This window comes from Fukomys damarensis, unplaced genomic scaffold (genome assembly GCF_012274545.1).
Source record: "Fukomys damarensis isolate Sample0158 unplaced genomic scaffold, DMR_v1.0_HiC HiC_scaffold_25, whole genome shotgun sequence".
NCBI lineage: Eukaryota > Metazoa > Chordata > Mammalia > Rodentia > Bathyergidae > Fukomys > Fukomys damarensis.
In genome coordinates, this window is record NW_022900937.1 from 28001255 (window position 1) to 28028091 (window position 26837).

Here is a 26837-nt window from a genome sequence, read left to right on the forward strand (position 1 = left end):
GAGACAGCATGTTCTAAGGAAATATTTTTTTAAAATTATAGTGATTAAATTAATCTCTGCTTGAAATAATTAAGCTTGACATATTGATCTTTGTAAAATTTAGAGCAGAACTTTTTTTAAAAAGAGATTATAAAATTGTCAAATAACTTCCCTGAATGTTACTTGTTCTTTACACTTGGTATCCTGTTGCTGACATCAGGGGTCATTGCTGCTGCACAACCATATGAGTATTGTGTCACGTGTCACTGATGAGTAAAAGGATAACAATTTTTAAAAACAGAGCACATATTTTTCTGGCTGCATATCATTTTTCCTTTCACTCTGAACTACCAGACATTGAACGCAGGTCCCTGTGCATAATAAACAAGTGCTGTGGAGTGGGGAAATGTATTCAAACCAATTTAATTTCCTTTGAAACGGGGACTTTCTCACTGGCACAAACTGGCGCCAACCTCAGAATCCTTCTGCCTATGTCCAAACTGGCTGAAATGGCAGTCATGCACCAACATACCTGACTGTGTATCACTTCTGCACCGCCAGAAAGCTACAGCATTGTGAGTGAGAACACTTAACTCTGGTCTGTGTGATGAGAAAAAGACTAATATAAAATATCATTCACTGTAGCCCCATGGGAGGCTTTCTCAGGAAGCCAGAAAAAGGAACATGTTATTTGGCACTGTGGGAAATCATAACACCCAATCAGAGCCTCTGACAATGGAATTCACCTGGTTCTAATGTCACCTATTGACCTGGCAGATGTACTACCTTTGCATACACTAATTACCCCTAAACAGCTCACCTGTAAGTGCCACTCCATTCAGACTGCCACAACCTCTGGCTTCTGGTTGCTTTATCTAAGGGGAGGCACCTATAGAAAAGCAGTACATGGGGCAAAAAGGAAGGTGAGATATGCATTCTCACACTAACACCTGATGTCCTCAGGGCATGGCAATCCAGATGTCTGGTACTGGCTGTCTCCTGTGAGCAAACCTCTGATAGCTTTGTTTCTCACTGGGTTCTAGTACATTCTGATTTTCTACTTTTTGCAGCTTGATGTTATTGGCTTTGCAAAAATTTTTGTATAACACATGGGGTTCCTCTAACACGATGCATACTTTTGTAAATAAATCTTCAACTCCTCACTCAACCTTTGAGTATGGTATCCAGTCTTTACCTGGACTCTGCACATCACAAATGTATTTGTGTTAGAATCTATACAGGCATTAAGAGCATAAGCAAAATTGAAGCATTTGGTATAATTCTAGTTAAGTCCACATGCAACAACCATACAACCATATATAACCTCATTAAAACTATTTTTCAGAAAAGTGGCTGGAGAGGATAGCTATCTCAGGATATACAACGTATCATGAGCTGAGTAAAAAAAAAGGTACATACTTTACTTATCTGTTCTGGGGTTCAGGAGTACTGCCAGAGATTGATTTTGGCAAATTTATTTTTTTGGTGAATATCTTCTTAGTGATTATTTTCTTCTCTCTTCTCTCACTGTTTTGCCCTTTCTAGGAGAGACTACTACTACAAAAGGACCCATATATGTGAGTAGGAAGAAGTTTGTCCAGATCTTGAAAACTTTATTTCCATGTACTACAATGATGTTGGGCAAGGACATAATTTGGAGGTGTATATTCAATTCAGGAGAAAGCCAGAGCTAAGCACGAGGTTTTCTGGATGATGCTAAGCAGATTGGACTCTACCAACTAGAACTGATAAGCGAGGTTCAGCAATAGAGGTATACTTTTCTGAAATACTGAGAATGGGATTCAGGGAGTACTATAATTTCAGAATGGATTAAACACTGATATATGAACACTAAATGATAATGACAGTATCCATGTAGTGGAAACAATGGAAATGAAAATAATTAAAACTAATCAAAATGAAGAATGGCATTTAAAGGCCAAACAAAAACCACAACAGAGGGCCAGGGATTTAGCTCGGTGGTTCCATTTCCTGCCTTATCCCCAGTACCAAAAAAGAAACAAAAAACCACACACAATAGAAATGCTTATTGTCAAGTACAGCCTAGGTGGAATGTACCATGTAACAGTTTTGGTCATGATGAAAATTATATATTGGGCATCTTTATTTTCTTAAATGTTACAAAGTATGAGCCTATGAATTGTAACAAGAATTACAGCCAAGTTGCCAAAAATTCAAGGCCTCAACATTGCTCTTTCCTAAAGCGACATTTTATTTAAACAAATTTAACTTAGGTATAAGAATAACTGCGTATATTTTTACACCAGGTCAGATTGCCCTGACATGACACAAGCTGTCAACAAAATGGCACTGCAACAAGTGTAATAGATGACTATTGTCAGCTAAACTGCACATTTGGCCATGTAATCTATGAGGCAATTTGTAAGATAAAGGCCCATGAGACTTTGTGCTTCTCAACCAATAGAATCCCACAGGAGACTTCATCCTGTCATCTTAGACATCTGACCCTCATGTTTATATTGTGAAATTATTACATCATTTCTACCTAGTATTTGTATCATCTAACACAATTACCTTTTGAATATATGGAAAAAAACACTAAGAACAACATTCAGCCAATTGTAATGCTACGTGGAACTGCAATCACTGTAGTTACTATCAGATCTATGCCACCATTTTGTACTTTCTCATTAACATCTCAACCTCCCCACTCCAGGCTGAAAACAAATACAATCAATCTTTACTTTGTCTATTCCTGATATTCCACTTATCTCTTGAATAAACTACATTGTCACAAATGAAGGATTTCCTTTGTCTTAAGACTCCATAAAATTTCATTGCATGAATAAACTTGACTTTACCTATTCAACTAAGGTCACTGTTTCAACTAAGGTCAAGGTTTGCATGTAAAATTTCCCTTTAAGCCCACGTACTGGAGACTTGGATGCAAGGTTGCTGTTCTGAATTTAACATTATTGTGCTACTTTCTGCCATCATCAGTGCATTCACCTATAGACATACTGGAGGAAGAATATCCAGCCCATGTGCTTTAAAATAGCGTATTTCATCCCTAATACACCTCTCTGTTTCTGTCCCTCTAATTCTTGGCTTTCTTGCATTCTATATTTATACTAAATCATATTGAGTTTGTGCGTGTTTTCTGATGTTATCAGAATCATAAAACACTTTCTCACATTATTTTCATAGACTTTAGTGGGAGCTCTTTCATGTTATTCAAGGTAAGTGGGGAAATGGAGGGGCTTCCCACATTTATTGCATACACATGGCTTCCCTCTTAGGTGGATCTTTTATGTACTTTAATGCATGGAGTAAAACATTTCCCTCATTGTTCACATATGTTGATTCTCTCTTCTGTGAATTCTTTCAGGTATCTGATGATACCTATGTACTCAGAGATGGTTTACATTACATATGAAGAAAAAGCTTCTTTGCACTGTCATGCCAATGCAAGTAACTTTTTAAATTCAAAGTTAATTTCTTCTGTTTTTCAGTGTCTATGATCATTATTATAGCACCAAAGGTTTTTCCATACTCCCTACATAGGTTCTAGCCTGTGTGATTCCTTTCATGTCTTACACAACCACTGTGCGTGCTAAAAGCATTTCCACATTGCTTACATATATATGGTTTTTCACCAGTGTGAGTTTGTTCATGTGTTCGGCAATTACTTTGTTGCTTGAAAGCTTTTCCACATTGCTTACACACAAAGGGTTTCTCTCCAGTGTGAGTTCTTTCATGAACTTGACAATGACAGTGTTTGCTGAAAGCTTTCCCACATTGCTTACACACATAGGGTTTCTCACCAGTGTGAGTTTGTTCATGTGTTCGGCAATTACTCTGTTGCTTGAAAGCTTTCCCACATTGCTTACACTCATAGGGTTTCTCACCACTATGAGTTCTTTCATGTACTCGACAATTACCATGTGTGCTGAAAGCTTTCCCACATTGCTTACATATATAGGGTTTCTCACCAGTGTGAGTTCGTTCATGTCTTTGACAGTAACTGTGTATGGCAAAAGCTTTCCCACATTGTTTACACACATAGGGTTTCTCACCAGTGTGAGTTCTTTCATGTACTCGACAACTACCATGTGTACTGAAAGCTTTCCCACATTGCTTACATATATAGGGTTTCTCACCAGTGTGATTTCTTTCATGTATCTGACAATAAGTGTGTGTGGTGAAAGCTTTTCCACATTGCTTACATACATAGGGTTTCTCACCAGTGTGAGTTCGTTCATGTGTTCGACAAACACTGTGCTGGCTGAAAGCTTTCCCACATTGTTTACATACATAGGGTTTCTCACCAGTATGAGTTCGTTCATGTATTTGACAATGACTGTGTTGGCTGAAAGCTTTCCCACACTGCTTACATACATAGGGTTTCTCCCCAGTGTGAGTTCTTTTATGAATTTGACAGTAACTTTGTGTGGTGAAAGTTTTCCCACACTGCTTACATACATAGGGTTTCTCCCCAGTGTGAGTTTGTTCATGATTACCACGGGAATTGTTATTAGTGAAGGACTTCTCATATTGTTTATATACATAGGATTTTTCTCCAGTGTGAGCTCTTTCATGTTTCTGAATGTCATGGTGAGAATTAAAATATTTTCCACATTGTATAGGTATACAGGTATTCACCCTACTGTGATTTATTTCCTGGCTTTGAACATAATTGGCTGAACCGATGGCTTTCGCATCTTGCTTTTTTATGAAAGAATTCTCTTCAGTGTTACTTCCTTCAGTGCAATCAGAGTAGGATTTTCCACACTGTTTAAATCCATAGAGTTTCACTTCAGGACTTGTCTTTGCATGCTTCTGAAACAACTGGATATCAGTACAAGATTTCCCTTGTCTGTTACAGTTAGACACCTTCTGTTCAAATCCATGATAATCATGTGCTTTGAGTCCAGTATTATCTATGATTGGCACGGTTGGTGATAAATAACAAATCAGGGGCTTTCTACAGGCAAGGCCTTCACCTGGTTTTGTACCAAGCAGTTTCATGTGCATATTAGTATCAGGAGTCATAAAAACCATTTCTTCATGCTGATACCATAATTTATGTTGCCAGCATTTCTCCACCTCTTCACTTCTGTTAAAGAAAAACAATAACAAAATGCATGTAGAGACACTTTCACATTACAATTTTACCAGGTGGAGACAAGATTTGATGTCCTTACAGAACACATAAATTTACTGTACACTCTGGAAGATGGCTTGGAAATAGCTTTTGCCAAAACGGTATTCATTTGAGAGGTTATAACTGACATGCTTGCAATATATAATACTTTCATTTTGAGGAATTACTACATATTATAGTATATGTTATCTTTCATACCCTTTTTCTCAATGACTCTACCTACCCTGCCACCTTCCATTGAGCCTCTTAACTCTCTCCAAAATGTCTCTTCTCTCTTTTGTAACATCTCTTTACTCCTTAATTCATATTTTGCATTTCTCATAAAAAATATAACATGATATTGACATTTCTGTGTCTGATTTAAATTAACACAGGCTCCAGATACATCCATTTTTTACAAATGATAACATTTTATTCTCTTTTATGGTTGAATAACATTCCATTACACACACATATGTGTGTGTTTCATCAAACATTAAGTAGCTCAGACTGAATGTATGATTAGCATGAATGTATGATCTTCCTGCCTTAGCTTTTCCAGAGTGCTAGGATACCAAGTATACAACATCCTGCCCAAGCTATCCCATTTTGTGCTCATCAATGGATGAGTATTTAGGCTCTTTTCCAGATTTTCACTTGTGTAAGTTGCGCTGCTACAAACTTTGATATGCATGTATGATTGTAATATTAATTTAAATTTGGGGAAATAGATCCAGTAGAAGTATAGCTAGATAAAATGAAATTTCTATATTTACTTTTTTTGAGGAATCTCTGCACACATTTTCATAGATGTTACACTACAATGACACTCCCCAAAATATTATGGGAATATTATGCCTTCTACTATTTCAGAACATGAATGGACTGAATGTTCTAGAAGATTGCTTGAAAACAGCTCTTATCAAAACAAAGGCATTCATTTGGATTTTGAATACTTCCCCAAGGTTACCAATTTTGCAAATACTAAATGTGTATACCACATTTAAATATATATAACATTATTTGCATAATTTGATTAAAAAGTGGCCTTTTGAAAATACAAATATTTGTAATTTGAGATCCTGCACTTGGCTCTCAGTCTAAAGACAACTTCCTTCATATACATGTATAGTCAATGCCTAAATACAATTTTATACAACTGTTTTATAATGTTGCACACGGAAAATAATTTGTTTATTCTTATATGTTGGATAATGTCACCTGTGGCATAATGTCAATATTGTACTTCCCACATTTCACATATTTGTTTATTTCAAATATGTGTCAGATTTTAAAAAGGAGAAAGATTTATACAATCTGAAGAGAAACCAGAGTGTTGTGTCAGATTTTAGATATTCAACAAGTATGCACTTTGGAAGAATTTTGTGAGATTGAAAACATTTGAAAAAGACCTCATTTGTGCAATCTGTGTGGTCTTAATATTCCTGACCTTTAAGCAACATTCTTCTTGTGAGTGCAAAGTACCTTAAATTTTTCCTGTAATTTTTATATTCATCTTCAATTTTCTGGTCACTCCATTTTCTTCCTAAAGTATAGAAAAAGAAATTTAAAGATGAGTTACTACATTACATAAAAATTGTTGCATTCTAGTTAGACTCATGGTATGTCACCGTGCCTCGAAGATTCATCAAAGTATTTCCATATTCCCATAAAGGAAACTGCAGCGATGAGCAAGAACCAATGCTCTCTGACTGCATAAATGAGAAATGATATCTTCCTTACCTATAGAGGCCACATTCCTAAAGTTTTCCCACATCACATCTCTGTGGAGCTTCTTTTGGGTTGGATCCAGCAAAGCCCACTCCTCCACGGTGAAGTTCACAGCCACATCTTCAAAGGTTACTGCCTTCTAAATCATCAGAAATATATTTCCAGGAGTAACAGCGAGCATCACAACACGGAATATCTCAATGCTACTCATAAAAGGTTGAAATGAGGATTAGTCCTACAAAGCCTTGGTCACTAAACAATATTCTCCATCAACAGGCATTTGTCACACAGGAATTTTGATGCTAGATGGGAATTTATTGCTAAAGAAGCAGCAGAACAGGAATATCGATTCTCTTGCTGGTTAATACTGGTTTTATTTCTGTGCTGTGTCTAAAGAATGGGTCACAGAAGGGGAATAAGGGATCGGATTTCAGTTTAAAAATAACTGGGGTAGATGAATATCTAATGACTTGCTCTGATAGATCATATAAAATATTTCTATTTTCAATGTTTATTTAGGGAATGGATCTGTTCCTTCTGTTTGTATTTAGAAAGCATTGTGAAAGTTGAAACTGGTTTCCTAGACAAAACTGTAATTAAACACAAAGTAAAATTAATGAACGATAACTTAAAAATGGTAATTTTAAAAGCTAGTTTTTACTGGAGAATATAACAATGCAATTAGATTAAGAAAGACAGATTATAGCTCAATGACATGAAATGCTTACCTGTCACAGAGATATAAAAATTTCTAAGGTGTAATAGGGAAATATGTAGATCAACCCAGTGCCCAGTCCCAAGCCACGGGCTACAGCTGCACACCCAGCCTTAGGAGGATGCTGGGACTAACCATGTATCTAGACCCAGCCACACACAGTGGCCCTAAGGCTCAGGCCAGGGAGAGCCTGAGGAGTGATCAACTAAGTATATCACCCGTAGTTAAATGTTGGGCCTGTGCACCCAGTGCAGGGAGAATCTCAAGACTCACTAGCCAAGCGCCCTGCCCACAGCTACATGCCTACGGGTGCTCCTTGGGTCTTCTCGACACATGACAACATAGGTGACAACCAACAGACAAATATAACTGAACAAAACACCCAGGAAGAGTTTTGCTAAAGGACTGAAATGTTACCAACAAAGCATGTGTGAGAGAAGCCTTGGGAGATAGGCTTGGAGAGGGCAGAGCTAAAAAGGGATTTTCTAGGATCCCTTGGGAGGCCTGGGATAAGACCAGGAACTTCACAGGGCCTGTATTCCATTGACAGAGGATAGGCTTAGAGGATGAAATCATCAGAAAGGGTGGTCCTGAAAGAGAAGGTAGTTAGTCTAATGGTACCTATGTGCTCAGACACTACTGCCTACATCCAGCAAAAAATTGTGTTCTGAAGTATTATAGGCTAATATATGGATGGTCTTTCTTCAATAAAATCATAGTCCTTTTAGTCCTGTTTAAGAGATGTTCATTGGATCTGTCAATATCCACTTGTCATTTGATGCCATTGATGCCACTGAATTTACCAAGGTAACATGTTTGTGGATAACAAGTAGTTTTCTCTATATATACCAATACCTGGATTTCCTGGAGATCATAAACAAAAAATGGATATACATATACACAAGAACCTGGGGGAAGCAAGTCAATTGAAGACCCCAAAAAGATTTCCAACTCTCCTAAGGTTGAGCAAGGGAGCACATAACAGGAAAGCAAATATCAGGCAGCAGAACTCTATACAAACTTTACAAAAGAAGTGAAGAACCCAGATGAGTTCCAAGATGAAATGAACCGAAAGTGGTTCACTCAATATGCCCAAAGTACATTCAGGGGAAATAAGTAAAAAATTGGACAAGCTGACCAGAATGGATTAAAACATGAATAATGACAGATTCAAGAAAGATACAAAATCCTCAAAATGATGCTAGGAAGAAATGCCTGAAATAAAAGTGTATCAGATACATAATTTTCAGAAATGAACAATGTGAAGACAAATGGAAATTGAATACAAAATAGTAAATTATACAGAAATAGTCAAAGGGATCACAAAGAAAAAAATCAAGGAAAAGAGCACCCAGCAGCTACTAGACAACACTAAAAAGGCCAAACAAATGCTGTAACTCCAGTTAAAAAAAAAGCTAGACAACATAGATGAAATTATTAATGTTTACAGAAATAATTAGTAGGAAATTACCAAATATGAGAAAAAAGTTAAAAACAGAAGTAAACAAGGCTTAGAGAATACAAAAAACTGATGAAAAAAGTAGCTTGGAGAACTTTTGGGAAGATGGCAAAGTAGTAATCAGCAACAAATCAACCTCTCCAATATTTAGAAGCCAGACCCTGGAAATAAGGACTTGGGGAAGATAAGGAGGGAGGTGGATCCCCAGGACCCAAGAAGGATCTGAAGGGAAAACTGGAGCCCACAGAGAAATTGAAGAGAGATGGAACAAGGAAGAGGCAATCTGCACTTTCTCCCTGGCTCCTGCTTTGTGGTGTGAGAAGGGAAAATTGAATGTACAGAGACATGGTGAAAGCACATGACTCCAAAGGCCACCAAAGAGAACTGCAACAGTGAATGTTGTGCATTACAACTGCTGGTGATTGGCTCTAATCTAAGTGACTGCCATGTCCCCTGAAGAGAGTACTTGGTCAAACACCCTTTGAGGGAGATATCCACTGAACCTGGGGCTCAGAACAGGTATGAGTAGGCTTCATCTCAGGGTTACCAGTATTAAATTTCCACAGTAACTGAGTAAGGGACAACCACATGGGATGTCCAATGTTGGAGAACCATGGTCAGGCTGGTAGGAACACCAGAGTTTTATAAGCTAAATGGTTCAGGATCCAGCCCTATGACCAAAGGCCAAACCAGTCCAAACTTCTGTGTACTTGAAAATACCAGAACTGAAATCTGGCCCTAATCCTACTGGAGGCTTGCTGGGATTATCAAGCATAGATCTGGGCTCTGTCTACGAGTAAGAGCAGAATCATGCCCTGGAGTGGACACTGCTGTGAAATTATAGGCTCAAAAGACAACCACAGCATTGAAATAACAGATAAGCTTCTTTTTATTTTTCTTCTGTTTGGGTATTTTTATTGCTTTGTCGATTTTTTATTTATTTTTAATTTTTTTCCCTTCTTTCTTTCTATCTTCATCAGTTTCCCAAGGCTTGGGTAATCTTCCTTTGACCTCCAAGTTTGCTTTAAATCACTTTCTCTTATTTGTCTCTTTTTCCTCTTATCCCTTTTAAAATTTCTCCCTTTAGGATATAATCTCTCTAATAAGAGATATTTACTATATATAATTTTCTGATTTGTCCTAGATCTTGTTGTATAACTATAAATTTTGTGCTTATATTTAAAGGCAGCAAATTAACAGATAAACAGTTTGTCATTTTCCAGTCTGTGCTTGATGCTATTGTTATTACTGATTTTATCACATTAGCTACGGTGACATAGTTGTGATCAATTAATCTTTCTTGTGTGCCAATACCTAGATTGTCTGGAGGTTACAGACAACACTGTAGTCCAGTGCCAAAGAACTGGGTACTAGGCCAAATAGGTTTCAACCTTTCATCCCTAATAAAGTGAAGAGGCAGGATCCTAGGAGAGACTCAACAGCCAAAAGCCAGTTACATCTACAAGACAGCTGTGAAAAGCTGGCATTTCCTAAAGAGGTCTTGATACTAGTAATAAAGCTACCTACCAGGTACAATTTATCCTCAACAGAGGGAAAAAAGCCCCCAATTTGACTGAGGCAAGTCAAGGGGACACTGAAGTGGAAGAAATCAAAAGCCACCCAGCTGAATTTTTTGAAATAGTAGTGAAGGAAGAACAACTTTCTCTGCAATTAAAGCCAAACTTAATGGTTAAAGTTTTCCTCCATTCCCCCATTCTCTCAACATGTCCAGGCTTCTGGACACTTCCTCTCAAGCATCTCAGGAATTTTCCTTGTTCTCAGTTACATTACTTCTATCTCCCTGAGATAGATGTGAAATGAGATGTGGCTCTGTGCACTGAGCTTGCTGTCTGTAATATCTGATAACCAGTGAATTTGCTGGGCCCAGATAACTTGTGTTCTACACAACCAATGCAAAGTGCTTAACTCCTGCAAGCCTGCACCCTCTCGAGAATATAACCTGCCCTGTTCAATGCCAAAGGGGGATCAGTCTCTTTGTGGATAAGTTCCAGACTGACTCGCTGGCATTAAAAATAAAACTGTATACTGTGCCTCCAAAACTTCTGGATGCATCTTCCATTCTCCTAGACTCCCTGTCTGTATGTTCTGGTTGGCACTCTGCTGCTACAGTAGCAACAGAAGTAACAAAACAGATAAGTCTCTTGACAAAACCAAAACAGTGATAATTAAAAAGATGATGACCATAGTTAAGGAAATGGTTAGTGAATCTAGAGAAGATAAAGATTAAAAAAATAGAGGAGCTTAGGAAACACAGTAAAACTATGAATTCCCAATATAAAAAGGAACTGCATCCCATAAAACAGACTCAAAGAGAAATCTGGGAGTAAAAATTCTATTGAATATATATGTAGCAGAGTCATCAATGTGAAGATAGAATAAGACAGGGTTGTGGTTAGTGTGATCATCAAATGACAAACTTCTTAAAAATAGCAAAAAGCCATGACAAATCAATCCAACATATTCTAGATGATGCAAAATGACTAATATAAGATTAATTAGAATAAATGAAAAGGTAGAAGATGGCACAAAGCCTATATACTTGTTCATAAAAGTAACAGCAGAAAACTTTACAAGGAAAGAAAAAAAGTCACATACAGGAAAATGAGCATGATCCAAACATCTATGATCAGAAAATAACTACACCAAAGCATATATACTTAAGACTCTGGAAATTCAACCAAATATTAAATTATTTAGAGAAAAAAATCACCCAAAAAGGAAAACCTTTCAGAATCACGGCAGACTTCTCAAAACATTAAGTTAAGAAGAACTTGGAATGAAGTATTCAAGTCCTAAAAGAAAAAAAGCAAGAGAAATCAACACAGCTAAGAGACAATCTACAATGTAGGAAAAAAATTTTACCAGCTGTTCCTCAGACAAAGGTCTACTATCTAGAATATATAAAGAACTCCAAAAAATCAGACCCACCCCAAAATAAAGACCCAGTTCAAAAATGGGCACCTGAAATGAATAGATATTTCCCAGACAAAGAAGTTAAAGCAGCAAATAAACATATGAAAAATGTTCAACATCTGGTCATTTGAGAGATGCAGATGAAAACAACACTGAGATTCCACCTCACCCCAGATAGAATGGCTGGTATCAAGAAATCAACCAATAACAAATACTGGCGGGGTTGTGGGGAGAAAGGAACCCTTCTTCATTTTTGATAGGAGTGCAGACTGGTGCAACCACTAAGGAAATTAATATGGAGATACCTCAAACAAGTAGGATTGGAATTCCCTTTTGACCCAGCTGTTCCTCTGCTGGGTATTTTACCAAAAGAATTAAAAGAATCATACCACAGTGATATGCTCACCCATGTTTATAGAGGCACAGTTTGTAATAGCTAAAATTTGGAAACAACCCAATTACCCATCAACTGGAGACTGGATAAAGATGTTTCTTTTATAAAATGGAGTACTACTCAGCCATAAAGAATGAGAAACTTGAGACATTTATAGCTAAGTGGATGCACATTGAGGCTATACTCTTAATGAAATTAATAAGACACACATGTGTAAATACCAAATAGTTTCTCTGGTGTGAAAAACTGAAATTGTAAATAAGGATCAAAAGTATAATTGATATTGTGTAATAGGAAGAAAATCTCTAAAGGAGTAGAGGAAATGGGTGGGTAGGGGAAAGGTAAGAAAGGAAAAGAGAAAATATGAGAAAAGGAAAAAGAGGAAGCAAAACTTTTGCAAATAGGAAAGGGTGGAGGAGGTGAAGGGAAGGCAGGGAATGGGGAAAAAATAAGAACCATGATACATCATGTAAAGGTACAAGATCCCAATGATGAATGTCACTGTATTGACTAAATGGAAAAAAAAAAAGAAAAAGAAAAAAGAAATAAAGCCTTCAACACAGTCTTACGAGGAAAATCTGTAGCAGTAAATTCCCACATCAGAAACACAGAGAAAGCTCAAAAACAGAGCAAAATAAAACCAAACCAATGTTGAACCTCAAGCTTCTAGAAAAAGAGCAAGTTAAACTTCAAGCTAATACAAGGAAGGAAATCATATAGACCAGAGCAGAAATTAATGCAATTGAGACTGAATTGAACAGTTGTTTTTTTTTTAAAGGTTAATTAAAATAGACAAACCCTTAGCCAATCTTATGAAAACAAAGACCCAAATTCTTGCAATGAGGAATGAAAAGGGTGAATTTACAACAGATCCTCCAGAAATCCAGATCTTTGGTACTTGCTTTAAGAACCTGTACTCTAATAAGATAGAAAATGCAGAGCAAACAGACAGATTTCTAGATACATATGAGTTACAAAAGCTGAATCAAGAAGAAATAAATTTTTAAAATAATCCAGTATCAGTCAATGAAACTGAAGAAGTAATTAAAAAACTACCAAGGCCGGGGATTTAGCTCAGTGGTTCGGTGGCCTGCCTTGCAAGTGCAAGGACCTGAGTTCAATCCCCGGTACCAAAACAAACAAACAAACAAAACTACCAACAAAGAAAAGCCAAGCCCCTGACAGATTCATTGCTGAATTCTACAAGAACTTCAGAAAAAAATCTAATTCCACTACTCATCAAACTAATGAAACTGAAAAGAAAGCTATACTCCCAAAGTCATTCCTGGAAGCAAGCATTATCTTGATACCAAAACCACAGAAGGATCCAACAAAAAAGACTATGCACCAATCTCCTTAATGAACATAGATGCAAAAATCCTCAGTAAGATACTGGACAACAGAATGCAGCCAATAATCAAAAAGATTATACAATATGACCAAGTTGGATTCATCCCTCAGATGCAGTGTCAACAAACACATATCAGTAAATACAGCACATTAATAGAACCAAGAACAAAGTCCACAAGATCACATCAATAGATGCAGAAAAAAACATCAGACAAAATCCAACACCCACTCGTGATTAAAAAACAAACAAAAAAACTATAGAAAGTTGGCTTTTAAGTGGCACTATTCTTTCAGCAACCACAACTTCTTGGCCTCAATTTTTTTACACACTCATTTCTGGTCAAAATTCAATGATTTTAAATCTTTCAACTCCACTTCGTTCCTCATTCTCAATGTGATCTGGTTAAAACAAGCTGGCAGTCAAAACTTTGTGTTGCCTTGTAATTTCTCTACCTGCTTATTTTGTGATATGTAAAACCAGCTCCCCAACAAGGACTTTGTTTTTGCCACAATGTAACATAAATGGCCTTTGGTCCTAGTCCTAATATAGTGCTCATTCCCATCTGAGCAGTGTTTACTGTCTGTCCTCCTATTTGTATTCTGGTCTCTGAGCCAGGACCAGCACTGCCCAGTATGCTCCACTTCAAATGTTCTAAGCTTTTCTTTTCTTTTTTAATAAAACACATTTTTATTGCAGTAAAAGCCACATCACCTCCAATCCCCTTCAAAATATCCCCACCCCGCATCTATTTTGAACACACTTATCCCATTGTTCTTGCCACTTTCTGAAGCAGTTCTGGAAGTGCTCTTTCATGAGGGTCTTTACTTGTGCTTTTTTTGCCTGTCTCAGTGTCCTAAGTCAATTTAAAACATTTATCTTTCATGGTCATTTTGACATCGGCAAAGAGCCAGAAGTCACCCAGCACCAGACCTGGGGAATATCAGGACACACCCTAATGTTTACAAGCTGGCCTTACTAAAGGCAGCACTTGCCATCAGCACTCACTGTAGTTTTGGTCACACTTCATAAAGACACTCACAAAACATGACTTCTAGAACTGCTTTAGAGAGTGACAAGGATGGTAGGATAAGTGTATTTGGTTTTGTTTGTTGGTGTTTTTTAGGTATACAGTACAGAACTTTCCAAAACCCCTCCCACAAATCAGATCCAAGAGTTCTACATAACTACATAATCAGGTACAGTCACAAGTGCTCCTACTCTTGCTGCTTGCTGACTTTCAGTATTAGTTTTTGCATAAGAAAAGAATGTAATGGAGGAAGCATTTAATGATCAACTCGTTCCAAAGCAGAAACTTCATGGTGGATGAGCATGGCAAAGCAAAGCAAATTGTTCTCTACTGACTCTAGAAAGCTGCTTTCCGCTCAACACTGTCATCACCCCTTCCTGATAACAGAGCAGCTCAGAAGAGGTCAGTGCACATCACTGCACAAATACGTCCTTCAGGTTTTGTCAAGAAAGACATTTTTAATGTAAAAAAAGAAACTTATTCTCTTGTTACTTGTGATCACAACAATTATTACACTTAACATGGAGAACTGTACACATATATATCACATCTTAAACATTTTTACTTCCCTTTCCCCTCCCCTCTGCCCCCTTTCACTGAGCCCCTTAACTTCATGTCTGCCACCATGTTTATCATCTCTTTTTCCTCTTTAAATCATTCATATTTTTACTTTCTCAGGTAAGAGAAACCACATGAGCTTCCGTATCTGATTTATATCACTTAGCATTATTGGTCTCAAAATGTATCCATTTTCCTATACTTAAATTTGTCTTTCTTTAGGGTTCAGTTGTACTCCACTGTGTATATAGAGCACATTGTCTTTATCTGTTAGTAACTTCCTTAATTTAGCTATTAAAATGGTACTCCTATAAAATTATGAGTATACAAGGATGACTGTAACTTTTATTTTTATCTTTATTAATTTATTGATATATTTTAGGTATACAATATAGTTCATTCATCATTGGGATCATGTACCTTTACATGATGTATCTTGGTTCTTATTTTTCCCCATTCCCCAGCCCTCCCTTCAGCCCCTCAACCCTTCCCTGTTTACAAAGACATTGTGTTTTTCCTTTTCATGTATTTTTTCTTTTCCCTTCTTACCTTTCCCCTACCCTTCCCACTTCCTCCACTCTTTTAGACCTTTTCTTTCTATTGCACAATATCAATTATACATTTTTATCTTTATTTACACTTAGTTTTTCACACCAGAGAAACTTGTGTGACATTAATTTCACTTAAGAGTATGGCCTCAATGTGCATCCACTTAGTTATAAATATCTCATTTATCATTCTTTATGGCTGAGAAACCATTTTATAAAATATATATATAATATATATTTTAAAAAACATTTTATAAAAAAACCCACATCTTTAACATTTTTATCTCTAAAGAGAAGATACTCAGATGAGGTATATCTAGGTCAAATGGAATTTTAAGGATTCTCCATATTGATTTCTACAGTGGTTATACTAGGCTACACTCCCACGAACAATGCATCATGGTTCCTTTTTCTCCAACAGCTTCACTAGCCATGTGTTGTTTTTTATGTTCTCGAGGATAGCCATTCTTTTTGGAGTAAGAGGTAATTTCAGTGTTGTTTTAAATTGCAGTTCTCTGTTGGCCCAATCTGTTGAGCACTTTTTCCTGGATTTATTGGCCACTTGTAATTCTTTGAGGTGTTTATTCATTTCAACTGCCTATTTTTTGACTGAGTCTTTAATTTTGGGGTCTAATTTTTTAATTATATATTGTATAGAGATTAGTATTCTATCCAAGAGTAGCTGGCAAAATTTTTTGCCATTTTGTGGGTTGCCTTATTGTTCTGTTGGTTGCTTTCTTTGCTGTACAGAGCTTTCAAATTTGATATGATCTCATTTGTTGATTCTTGGTATTATTTCTTATGCAATTGAGGTTATGTTCACAAAGACCTTGCTTATGAATTTTCATCAAGTGCTATGCCTATTTTACCTTCCAGCAGATTCAGTATTTCTGTTCTTGTGTCTAGGTCTCTGATCCATTTTGATTTGATTACAGTACAGAGTATGAAAGGATTTGATCCACTGTCCTGCTTGTGAATAACCAGTTTTCCTAGCAGCATTTGCTAAAAGAACTCTTTTTTCCAGTGTATGTTTTTGGCCCCTTTCTTAAGATTTACTAAATGTTGGTAAAAATATTTTATGAAACTTACTACATATGTTTTTGAGATCCAACCAATCTTCATTATCTCTAGCCATTAAATGTAGGCATTAGGATAAAAACTGAACAAAGAAAACAGAATTTTATGGTACATGATGCTAGATACACAAGAGGGGATAAGGTCAGGAAAAAGCTCATTTTAGTAATTTGAGTCAAATTATATAATAGCACAGAGAACAGAAGAATGGGGGAAGGAAGGGAAAATGGTGGCAGTGGAAAAAAAGAATTGAAAGAAAAATGGAAATAGAGCTTTCGTGAATGAGAAGGGGAAGAAGGGTTGAAGGGAAGGGAGGTGAGGGGAAAAAGAGTATGTTATACACATGTTTAAATTCCCCATGATGAATGTGATCATTATATACTGAAAACATCTAATAATAAAAATAAATTTCTTTCCTTGCAAGTACAAGGTCCTGAGTTTGATCCCTGGTATTAAATAAATAAATAAATTTTAAAAATAATAGAAAAATGGTGGATGTGCTTTATATTTTGGATTGTGGAACTTAAGGTGGCCCTTGGATAGCTACAAGGGAGTTGACACTATGAGCTAATGGCTGGGGAAGAGGTCCAAGGTGAAAAGAAAATAGAAAATGTTCAAACCATAATTTATAAGAATTGTAAAATGAGATGAATGGTGAACAGGAAACAACATTTAAATAATCTACGTCACAAAGAAAAGTATATAATTCAGGAAAAAAGAATCAGTAATGTCATGCCAGAAAATAAAAATAAAAATTTCCAGGTGAAGATCATAGTAGAAGATTCAAGTAAAGCAGGTGCCAGAGAAAAGATATAATGGTTCTACAATTATAATGGATATAATGGCTCTACAATTACAAGAGGTGCTCAAAGTGATGGTCATTAGCTTCCAGACATTTGTTAATACAGTGAACTGCTGAAGTGTGTACATTTTTTAGTGGACTCTGTGTTTTTCTGATGTTATGTTTTATTTATTTTTCCAGTTTAATTAATGAATGCCAAGAAAACTCCTAAACTACTCCTAAAACAAACTAAGGAAGAACAAATAAACAACTTACCACAGATAGGTTCATTTCTTTGATCTTGGAGACACACAGCAGACTCTGGAATTACAGGTGAAAAAGAAGGTAAATGGAAAGAGTCTGAGAGAGTTGGTGTGCCTTACCACTAAAGGGGAGAAAGACAACTAGAAAATAATGTTTTTCTGTGGGGAGAGACAGTCTTATACATGACAACTGAAGATTATGCTGAAGGACAAGAGAAATTTCTATTAATTGGTAAACATGAAACAATTCTTAGGTTAGGGGAGACATTTATTTGCCTCTGACTTATTAACAATAAATGTTATCATGAGGATATAAAGTTGTAGTGATGGCCCTTTAATGAAACTAAAGGGTGCTGAAGGAAGACATATGTAGCCACTAAGATTTAAAGTATAGAAAATACTTAGCAGGATTATCTTTCTGTCAATACTAGTGTGGCATATAACGCTCTATACTGGTGTTTCCATTACAGCATCTCTTTCATGTGTTTAAATTTCATAGAAATTATGCATCTTGCAACTTAACACTTCTGCCCCAAAACTGCTTAGGCCAAATGTACATAATGTGCATTTACTTTTAAGGAATGATTCCCAGTCACAAGTCCCTTGATATTCACACATTTGTGTGTTTCCCTCCTACAATGACTCAGAGCTCTGCCATTTCATTTTCTTGGGCCAACTGGACATTTAAAAATGAGTTAAAGCATAGTTTGTAGAAAGTATTTTTCCAATGCAAATTGCCTTATTGGAATACTGACATCTTTTAATTGGCCCTGGAGATAAACAGTTGGACATACATAGCCTAGCCAGGCACCTGCAGAAATCAAACATGAGTGAATTTATTCTCAAAGAGCCAAGCTCTCAAGGCACAAGATGACTAATGTTCATTTGTAACCCCATATCACAGAGGCAAAGAATGAAATAGATCAATCCACTGCAAAATGCTGACTCATAGGATCATAATCAGATGAGATTTTAAACCCAATATTTGTTGTGATTTACTGCGTATGAAACACTCTTGCCTCTAATCCTCCAGTATTCAATGTGTTAACATACTGATGAGTAGGAATGAAATAACAGAATTACATAATTAATATGACCAAAATAAATTCACAATCACATGTACACATTTTCATAAACAGCATGTCTTTCTTAAGAGAGGTCCTATGAAATTTGTTACTTATTTGTAGATATTGTATTGCTTTTTACATTTTAATAAACAATTTAGAAGTAAACAGATGACTTCGCCTAATTTTCTCATTTTAAATAATGAAATAAAGGATGCCACTAAGTTGGTGTAGAACCTATAATCTTTAAGAACAGATTATAAGGCCAGGCACGGAGGTGCACACCTATATTCCCAGCACTTGTGATGCTGAGGCAGGAGGACCACTGCAAATTTGAGGCCAGCCTGGACTACATACATAGTTCAAGAACAGCATGAAGCACACAAAAAGACCCTGTCTCTAAAACCATAAAAATGAGAACAGATTATAGAAACCCTCCCCACATGTAAAAGTGTTGTTAACTGAAAAAAGAAAAATGTCCCTTATTGAGCTTAAGAAGAGATTTGTTAAGACCTAAGTTATCACAACTATTTTATAGTAAAGGTGATGATCTCTATGCTCAGCTTAAAGGGAACAGCTCTTCAAGAAATGCCATGTACCTCACACGTAAAGGATGCTGCTGCTAAGGAAAGTACCACAGTTTATTGATTATTTGATCACACTGAACAAGCTGTTTGTTAAATTCCTGCAGTCGCTGATTTTAAGAGAGGCAGCAACACTTAAACTACAATTTCTAGCAGATTAGCACAACTTTGAGAGCTACCACTTAATGGCAGCTACAGTTCTCTAATTAATACAAATTTGTAACAGACTTAAATTATAAGAAAGCCTCATTTTCCATTGCTGCTGAAAGAAGTCATCTGAAATTGACTATATTAAATAGGAACATTTTCTCTCACAGTTCTGGATGGCCTATTTCCAGCATCACTGACCCTGAACTAACATCCAAGCATTAGCAGGGCCACAACCACTCCACAGGTTCTATGAAAGAACTGATCTATCCTCTAATGGTGGCTGAAAATCACTGGTGTGTGGGCTCTTCTTTGTATTGATGGAACCCTCCAACTAGGAAGACATCCAAGACTCTGTCACACTGAACATGATAGTAGTCTAACAGAGAGCTATCCTCAAACCCCAAGGGGTCTGGACCACACAACATAAGAAATGTTGGATCCTCCAATAAGCTTGTCCTCCCCACACAGGGAAAAGGATAGAAAAAGGGCAGCACCATGCAAAGAACAATGAAGGGGCATTTCACCTATAGCCTGGAGGAGGGGATAGAAGACCCACAACAGTGAGGAGATGGGAAAGAGTACAGGGCACTCCCTCTGGTATCCTGAAAAGAAAATGTTTGGAGATTATCAAAACAAGATGAGCTCATTGGAAAGACTGAATTCAAATGAATAGCATAGGAACAAGCCATATGGAGACAGAGGCCCCTACCTGTTTTACTATAGCCATAGAAGTTTTCCCAGGCCCATGGAGCCTTGGATCATCCCAATTAAAAGCTTTCTTCACCCTCTGCACATTCCTGGACTCCATCCACACGATTGTGAGGCAATGCATATATTCACATCTCGGGGTTATACAAACATCAGTTATCTCTATGTATATGTGTGACTGTAGGTGTCACTGCCTCCTCTCCAAGACCCTGGCCTACAATTTTCTGTAGTTGGATTTCTTGGAAACTGACTTTCATCAGTCTGGCTCCATGCTTCCTTCCATGTAGTTTGAAAGCTGGGATGATTATGAAATTCATCTGATTTGACCAGATTACTATTCTCTAAAAATAATGACCTTATCTCTCTGGATTCAGAAACTACTCACTTGCATCTTTATGCAGATCAAATTATGCATGCATGGTGCTCCACAAAGACTCAAGGACCGAGACTGGTGATGGCACCATGTTACAGCTCTTGCATCTGAACCATGATCCAGGTGGGAAACATATGGTAGAAATGCTTTGTTTGGAAGTGATTCATTGACCATCTGTCCCAGCCTAATTGCAACAGGGCTTGGAAATGTCAGGATGGAATGAAATATTTAACATCATGGCTTCAACTCTTAACATGGACCCAGCCCACAGCAGACCTTTGTCTTCTGGAAGCAAATCAGTTTTCCCCAGCACCAAAAGGGATGGTAAAATAATCCCTTGTGAATGATAATGTCAGACATTAATCAGATTGGTAAAGACTTATCAGGAATTACTGATTAATGTAATGTAAATGCAGCTTCAATTTATGGAGAGGTGAGAGTTTTAAAGAGTACATAAGACAAAAGTCAGCTCTTCTTCCAGTGAAGAGGAGGAAAAACTGAGTGCGGTGATAAGAGGTGCAGATGGAGAGTCCAAGAATCAAAAAATGAGAACCCAGCTGCAATTAACAGAGTCCTGGTGCTTCATGCAATGAATAGGTGAGTGGTGAAGGTAGGAAGGAATGGGTATTTACTTTTTCAGAAGAGCCATTAATTAGCCTATAATTAATGACATGAAACAGCGAATTCTGGAATGGAGAAAACAGAAAAGCCCTGTATGGGTAAAGTGAGCACTCTGTTGGACATCTGAATTGGTCTTTGTTACCCTTGAACTCTCAGGTACCTCAGTTTCTGATCAGTCACCTCATCATCAAGTTTTATTCATGGCAGCTCCACTCCCACCAACTCTAATAGAATAAATCTACAGTTAAAGTTGTGCTAAGATCTTTATTCCAGACCTGGGGCCATGGAGTAGTGACCTAACTACTCTAGAATACACAAGAGACATCAAACACAGTCACACACAAGCACAAGAAAGTGACTCCTTGGGCTGGGGATTTAGCTCAGTGGTTCTGGTGGCGGCTTCACAAGTGCAAGGACCCAAGTTCGATCCCTAGTACCAAAAAAAAGTGACTCCTTAAGACCAGCACTTCACTTCCCTTTCTACTAAGCAGATATGTGTGCTGAGTCAGGATGAATGAACTGCAACTAGCAGACGTTTCATAATAAGACTAAGAGTCATGATGATTTTAGTTAGTCTTGGGATTTAAACCAAGGTAAGAAATGCATTCAATATGACAACATAGTACACACCTTTGAAAAATGACAAATTTTAAACAAAACATTTCCATACAGTCTGATGGTCTGTGGTGTATTTTATGTCGTGCTCTATTTCTATTATAAGAAAATTAACTGAACTTAGAATTAACTCTGCCTGAAATTTTAAAATTACTGAGTTAGAGGGATGGGGATATAGCTCAGTGATACTATGCCAGTCTGGCAAGCACAATGTCCTGAGTTCAATCCCTGGTACTGAAAAAAAAAATTACTGAGTTAGAAAAACCTATTTAATGGTCAAGCAATTCCTCTTCTACCTCTACCTGCCAAAGTATTTGATAGTGACCAAAGTCAGGTCATGCCCTCTCACTGTGTAGAGATGGGCAATATGGCATTTTCCTCTGGGATAATTTCTCATTTGAGTATCTTATGCTTTGCTTTCTAAACAGACACCCTGAGTCTTGTGGCAGAGGTTATTCTTGCTGTCCTGAAAATGACTCTTTCACTTTGCAACAAATTTCTATTTGACTTAGCCAATGTTGCTAGCCTAAATGGATTCCAGTATGAAAAGTAAAATAAAGTTTGGTTCCTATATCTTAGCATTCAAAACATCTATAGACTTAAAGCAAGAAATTTTAGAGAAAAAGTTTTGAACTTTATTAGGAAAACATTTTCACATTTTTAAAACAATAAATTCTAAAGAAAAATGTAATAAATTTTAGAATTGGGAATATCTAGTCATAAAGCAATACTATAAGGAATAGGATTACAGTGCAGATTATATGAAATACTACATATTTCTGAGAAAATACTCTGACATCCACAGAAAAAATTATAGCTAAGAGAATTCAACTAGCATGTCACAAAGGAAGAGACATTCTAATAACAAAATATATACCTCATGGCTGAGGGTGTAGCTCAGTGGTAGAGCACTTGCCTAGTATGTGTGTGGTCCTGGGATGGGTCCCAGCAGCAAAATAAATATATGAATGTGTATACAAATCAGCACCAATATAAAGATGCAAACATTAAAACCAGCAGATATTACTGGATAATCACCAGAAAGGCAAAAACAAGAGCAGTAAAACAACACAGACTAGCAACCACAAAGACCCTTAGTAACTGGAACTATCAAAAACTGTTCATGGTGGCACGAATTGGCAGAGCCATTTTAGAAGACAGTTTGGTAATAACTTCTTATGTATGGCCTATGAACCATCAATTCCACCAGGCAAAAGAGAAACACACTGGAAGATCCTATAAGAGTGCACTAACAGTACTAGAAATAGAAACCTGGTGATTACCACTCCAAACAATGGGCCAGACACTGGTAAAAAGAGGGCATCTGGAGGTTTTCTGGAACTTCAGTAATGTTCTGTCTCTTGGTCTAGTAATTATGTGGTGTATTTCTTACATGATAATTTGTTAACCTATATGATTTTGAGGTCTGCCCTGCTTCTCACTTGCCTGATAAAATAATAATAATTGTATTTATTTTTTAAATGTATAATTGTATTTAAAATAAAAGGTGGCAAGGAGGAGCAGATAGGATCATTAGAATGAACTAGGGAATACAAGGGATAATGGGTATGTTAATCATACTGTCATGCTAGCTTCACATGGTGTGCACATATAACAAAAGAAAGTGTGTATTTCTTAAGTATATGTAAATTACTATATGTCAATTATTCGCAATAAATTGGTTAAAAAATAAAAGTAGTATGCACGTAAACCTGAGGCTAAAAAGGAAACATAGTCCAATAGGTAAATAAAAGAGACTAAGAATCCATGAGCTAATCATTAGTCACAATGATTTAGAAAAGGGAAATTTTATATATACAAGGAGAGTAAAGAGAATTCTTGGTAAAAGAGCATAATTTAACTATAATGAAAATGAACATAGAGAGTAGTAATGATGCCAAATGTCGGTTTAAAAAAAATACTAGTGAAACTGAAAGAGTTTTGGTAAATTTAAAAATGAAGAATTATGTATTAATTATGTATTTTATACTTGTAACTTATATGCATATATAGTCATAGCTCATTTAACAGTGGGGATACACTCTGAGAAAGTCATGGCTAGATAATTCCCTCATTGTGCAAACATCACAGAATGTACTTACACAAACTTGGAAGGCACAGCCTAAGCTATATGTTATACCCACTGTTGTATAAGAAATCCATCATTGACCAAAATGTTCTATGCAGCACATGACTGTATGTCATAAATCAATATAAACATGGCAAAGAGATAATTAAATACAGCTGAACAACAAAAAAAAAGGAAAAAAGACTTTCCTTTTAGACACTCATAAAGGACAATGATCACACTACAGGATTAGAAAAAACTCCCTTCTGCATAAAAGCTGCTAGAAAAACAGGGCATCTATATGGCAAATAATGTTAGTGTACCCTTTCTTCCTACCAAATAACTAATCCTAAATATAGGATGAAATTATCAGACACTCAGATTACTTTAGAAAAGGAAATTATTCTTTTCAAGATTAAACATTAAAAATAAAATATTTACAAATTTGACTACATTAAAGTACAAATTCTGTTTATCAAATTAAACCACTAAATAGTACAAAGTGAGAGTGGGCAAAACTACTTGCCTCACATATGACTAAACAGTTTAAATAAGATAAGGACAGATGTTCTAGAAGAAAAGCAGGCAAGAGACTTGAACAGTCATATTATATGTACAGGAAATTTCAAATGTTCAGTGATCACCAAAGAGTGCAATCAGAGAAACATAAAATAAAATCAGATCAGATAGACAAACTGTTGATAAAGACAAGGAACAACTGAACTCTCACAAGTTGAACATGTCACGTGAGTTGTTATTATCCATTTGGAATGTCACGTGAGTTGTTATAATCCATTTGGAAAACAGTTTAGCCAATATTCACCACTTTAGATATAGATGTTAAAAATCAGTGCACATAGGTATCATGATAGCATCTGAGGACACAGTAGTGTGGGTGCGAACAAGTGAAATCCAGGGATGAGTGCAACATGAGGCACATTTAGAAAGAAAGACATAAGAAATGTGTGGGGCACATTCTCTGGACCAGCCACCTTCTAGGTCTTATAGGTCCAGTTTAACAAGTAGTATAAAACACCAAATACATTTTACATAGATGTAACTTCCATGTGATATTACACATGTATACATTTCTAAAAGAAAACCAAATTTATGAAAAATAAAAATTGGCAAAAGCTCATAGAAAAACTTAATTTCATGTCATGAGTAGATAATAAAACCAACTTCAAAACTGACCATTTTCCCCAAAATTAATCTAAATTACCCCATAAAAAATTCAACAGGCCAAAGGAGGGACATATTTACCAGGATATTTTTATAAAACAATAACTTATATTATGTCCTTGTAAAAATATGTACATCTAAAACATTTACATATTTTGTAAAAAAAAGAAAATCATAGAGATGTGTGAAATTACTGCAATTGTGTTTGAGAATAATATTCAAAAATAAAAATAAGAATATTTTGCTGTTAATGAATGTTTAGTCTATTTGATACCAGTACTAAGTTAATGCTTTTAAGAAAAAACTGTAAAATTTTTGTAAACCTAAGAAACATCAAAAGTAGTGGGAAATAAATTCAACGGGCTTAATTTGTAACAGAATGGATCAAAACCTAAAAATTCTCAAACTTATGTGGAAGAAGAAAATGTATCTATATATGAAATTAGCCAAGAAACTCATGGATTATAAGAATAATAGGGGTAGGTATCATTATGAAACTTTAAGAGTGCAATAATAAAGACCATACCAACAATATCCATTGATAAATCCATATAAATGTAATTGCCTTATTCCAAGCAACAGAAAGCCCTATATAAATCCAACCATTTCAAGAACAGCATTAAATAAATGGATTAATACAATCAAAATGCAGAGTTTGGGGCTGGGGACATAGCTTGGTGGTAAAGTGTGGGTCCCAAAGGTACAAGGCTCTGGGTTCCATCCTCACCAACAAAAATAAAGGTAGGTGGCTAGAATTTAAGGAATTTAATGTCAAATCCAGGAGGCCCTTAAATGGTAGGGACAAGGGCCAGAATTTGAGATCCAGCTTCTCATACATTGAGAAATCTCAGAGCAAAATGAGGGACTGGGATCCTTATGAACTACAGCTCCTCTAACACTAACCCCACACAGAGTTAGGATTTTCCAGTGCAGGATGTCAACACATAGTGCAGTACTACTCAGAGCGGGACACAGGTGGGATCTGGAGTCTTGCAGCAACAGGACAAGACACCCAGGGTCCCTGCTTTGGCCCAGCCCACAACACACAGTCAGAGGGGACCAAGGTGCCCACACAGATGCCCACACAGGCAAGCATGAAGTCACTCATTGCACAGGGATAGTAAGGAGAGTCATGGATGTTTTACCATTGTTTCTTTAAGACTATCCTGCAGCTAGCTGAGTGACAGGTATGAAGCAGACCATTAGCTCTGGACCTTGCAAGCTACAACATGCACATATCACTGGATGATCTAACCACTTGTTATATCTTAAAAAGACAAAACACCACTTTCAGGCACACAGGCTTAAATATCACATGGTTTTTCTCATATGAGAAGCTCCAAAACTGTGTGCGTGTGTATGAATGAGAGAGAAAGAAGGGCAAGAGATAAGGGAGCGAAATAAAGTAGAAGATAAATAGGAAGCAAGGAGATCTTTTTCAAATGAATGAGGGAACAAGAGATGGAGGTTGATGTCTGGGATTTAGCTCAGTGGTTCCGCCGCAGGGTCCCGAGTTCGATCACGGGTACCAAA

At 36.6% G+C, this 26837-nt stretch overlaps 1 protein-coding gene across 2 annotated transcripts in view; it reads right to left on the reverse strand.

The window, feature by feature from the left end:
- Nucleotides 1–1715: 1715 nt before the first annotated feature.
- The window catches only part of LOC104865500 (zinc finger protein 709), a 26048-nt gene continuing 926 nt past the window's right edge, over nt 1716–26837 (reverse strand). For both annotated transcript variants that reach the window (XM_019208155.2, XM_019208154.2), the window contains exons 2-5: nt 17953–17997; nt 6848–6974; nt 6590–6650; nt 1716–5077 (exon numbers count right to left, since the gene is read on the reverse strand). In XM_019208155.2, the coding sequence (XP_019063700.1) occupies nt 3529–5077; nt 6590–6650; nt 6848–6974; nt 17953–17997 (1782 nt within the window). In that variant the 3' untranslated portion in view covers nt 1716–3528. The remainder of the gene's footprint in view (nt 5078–6589; nt 6651–6847; nt 6975–17952; nt 17998–26837) is intronic.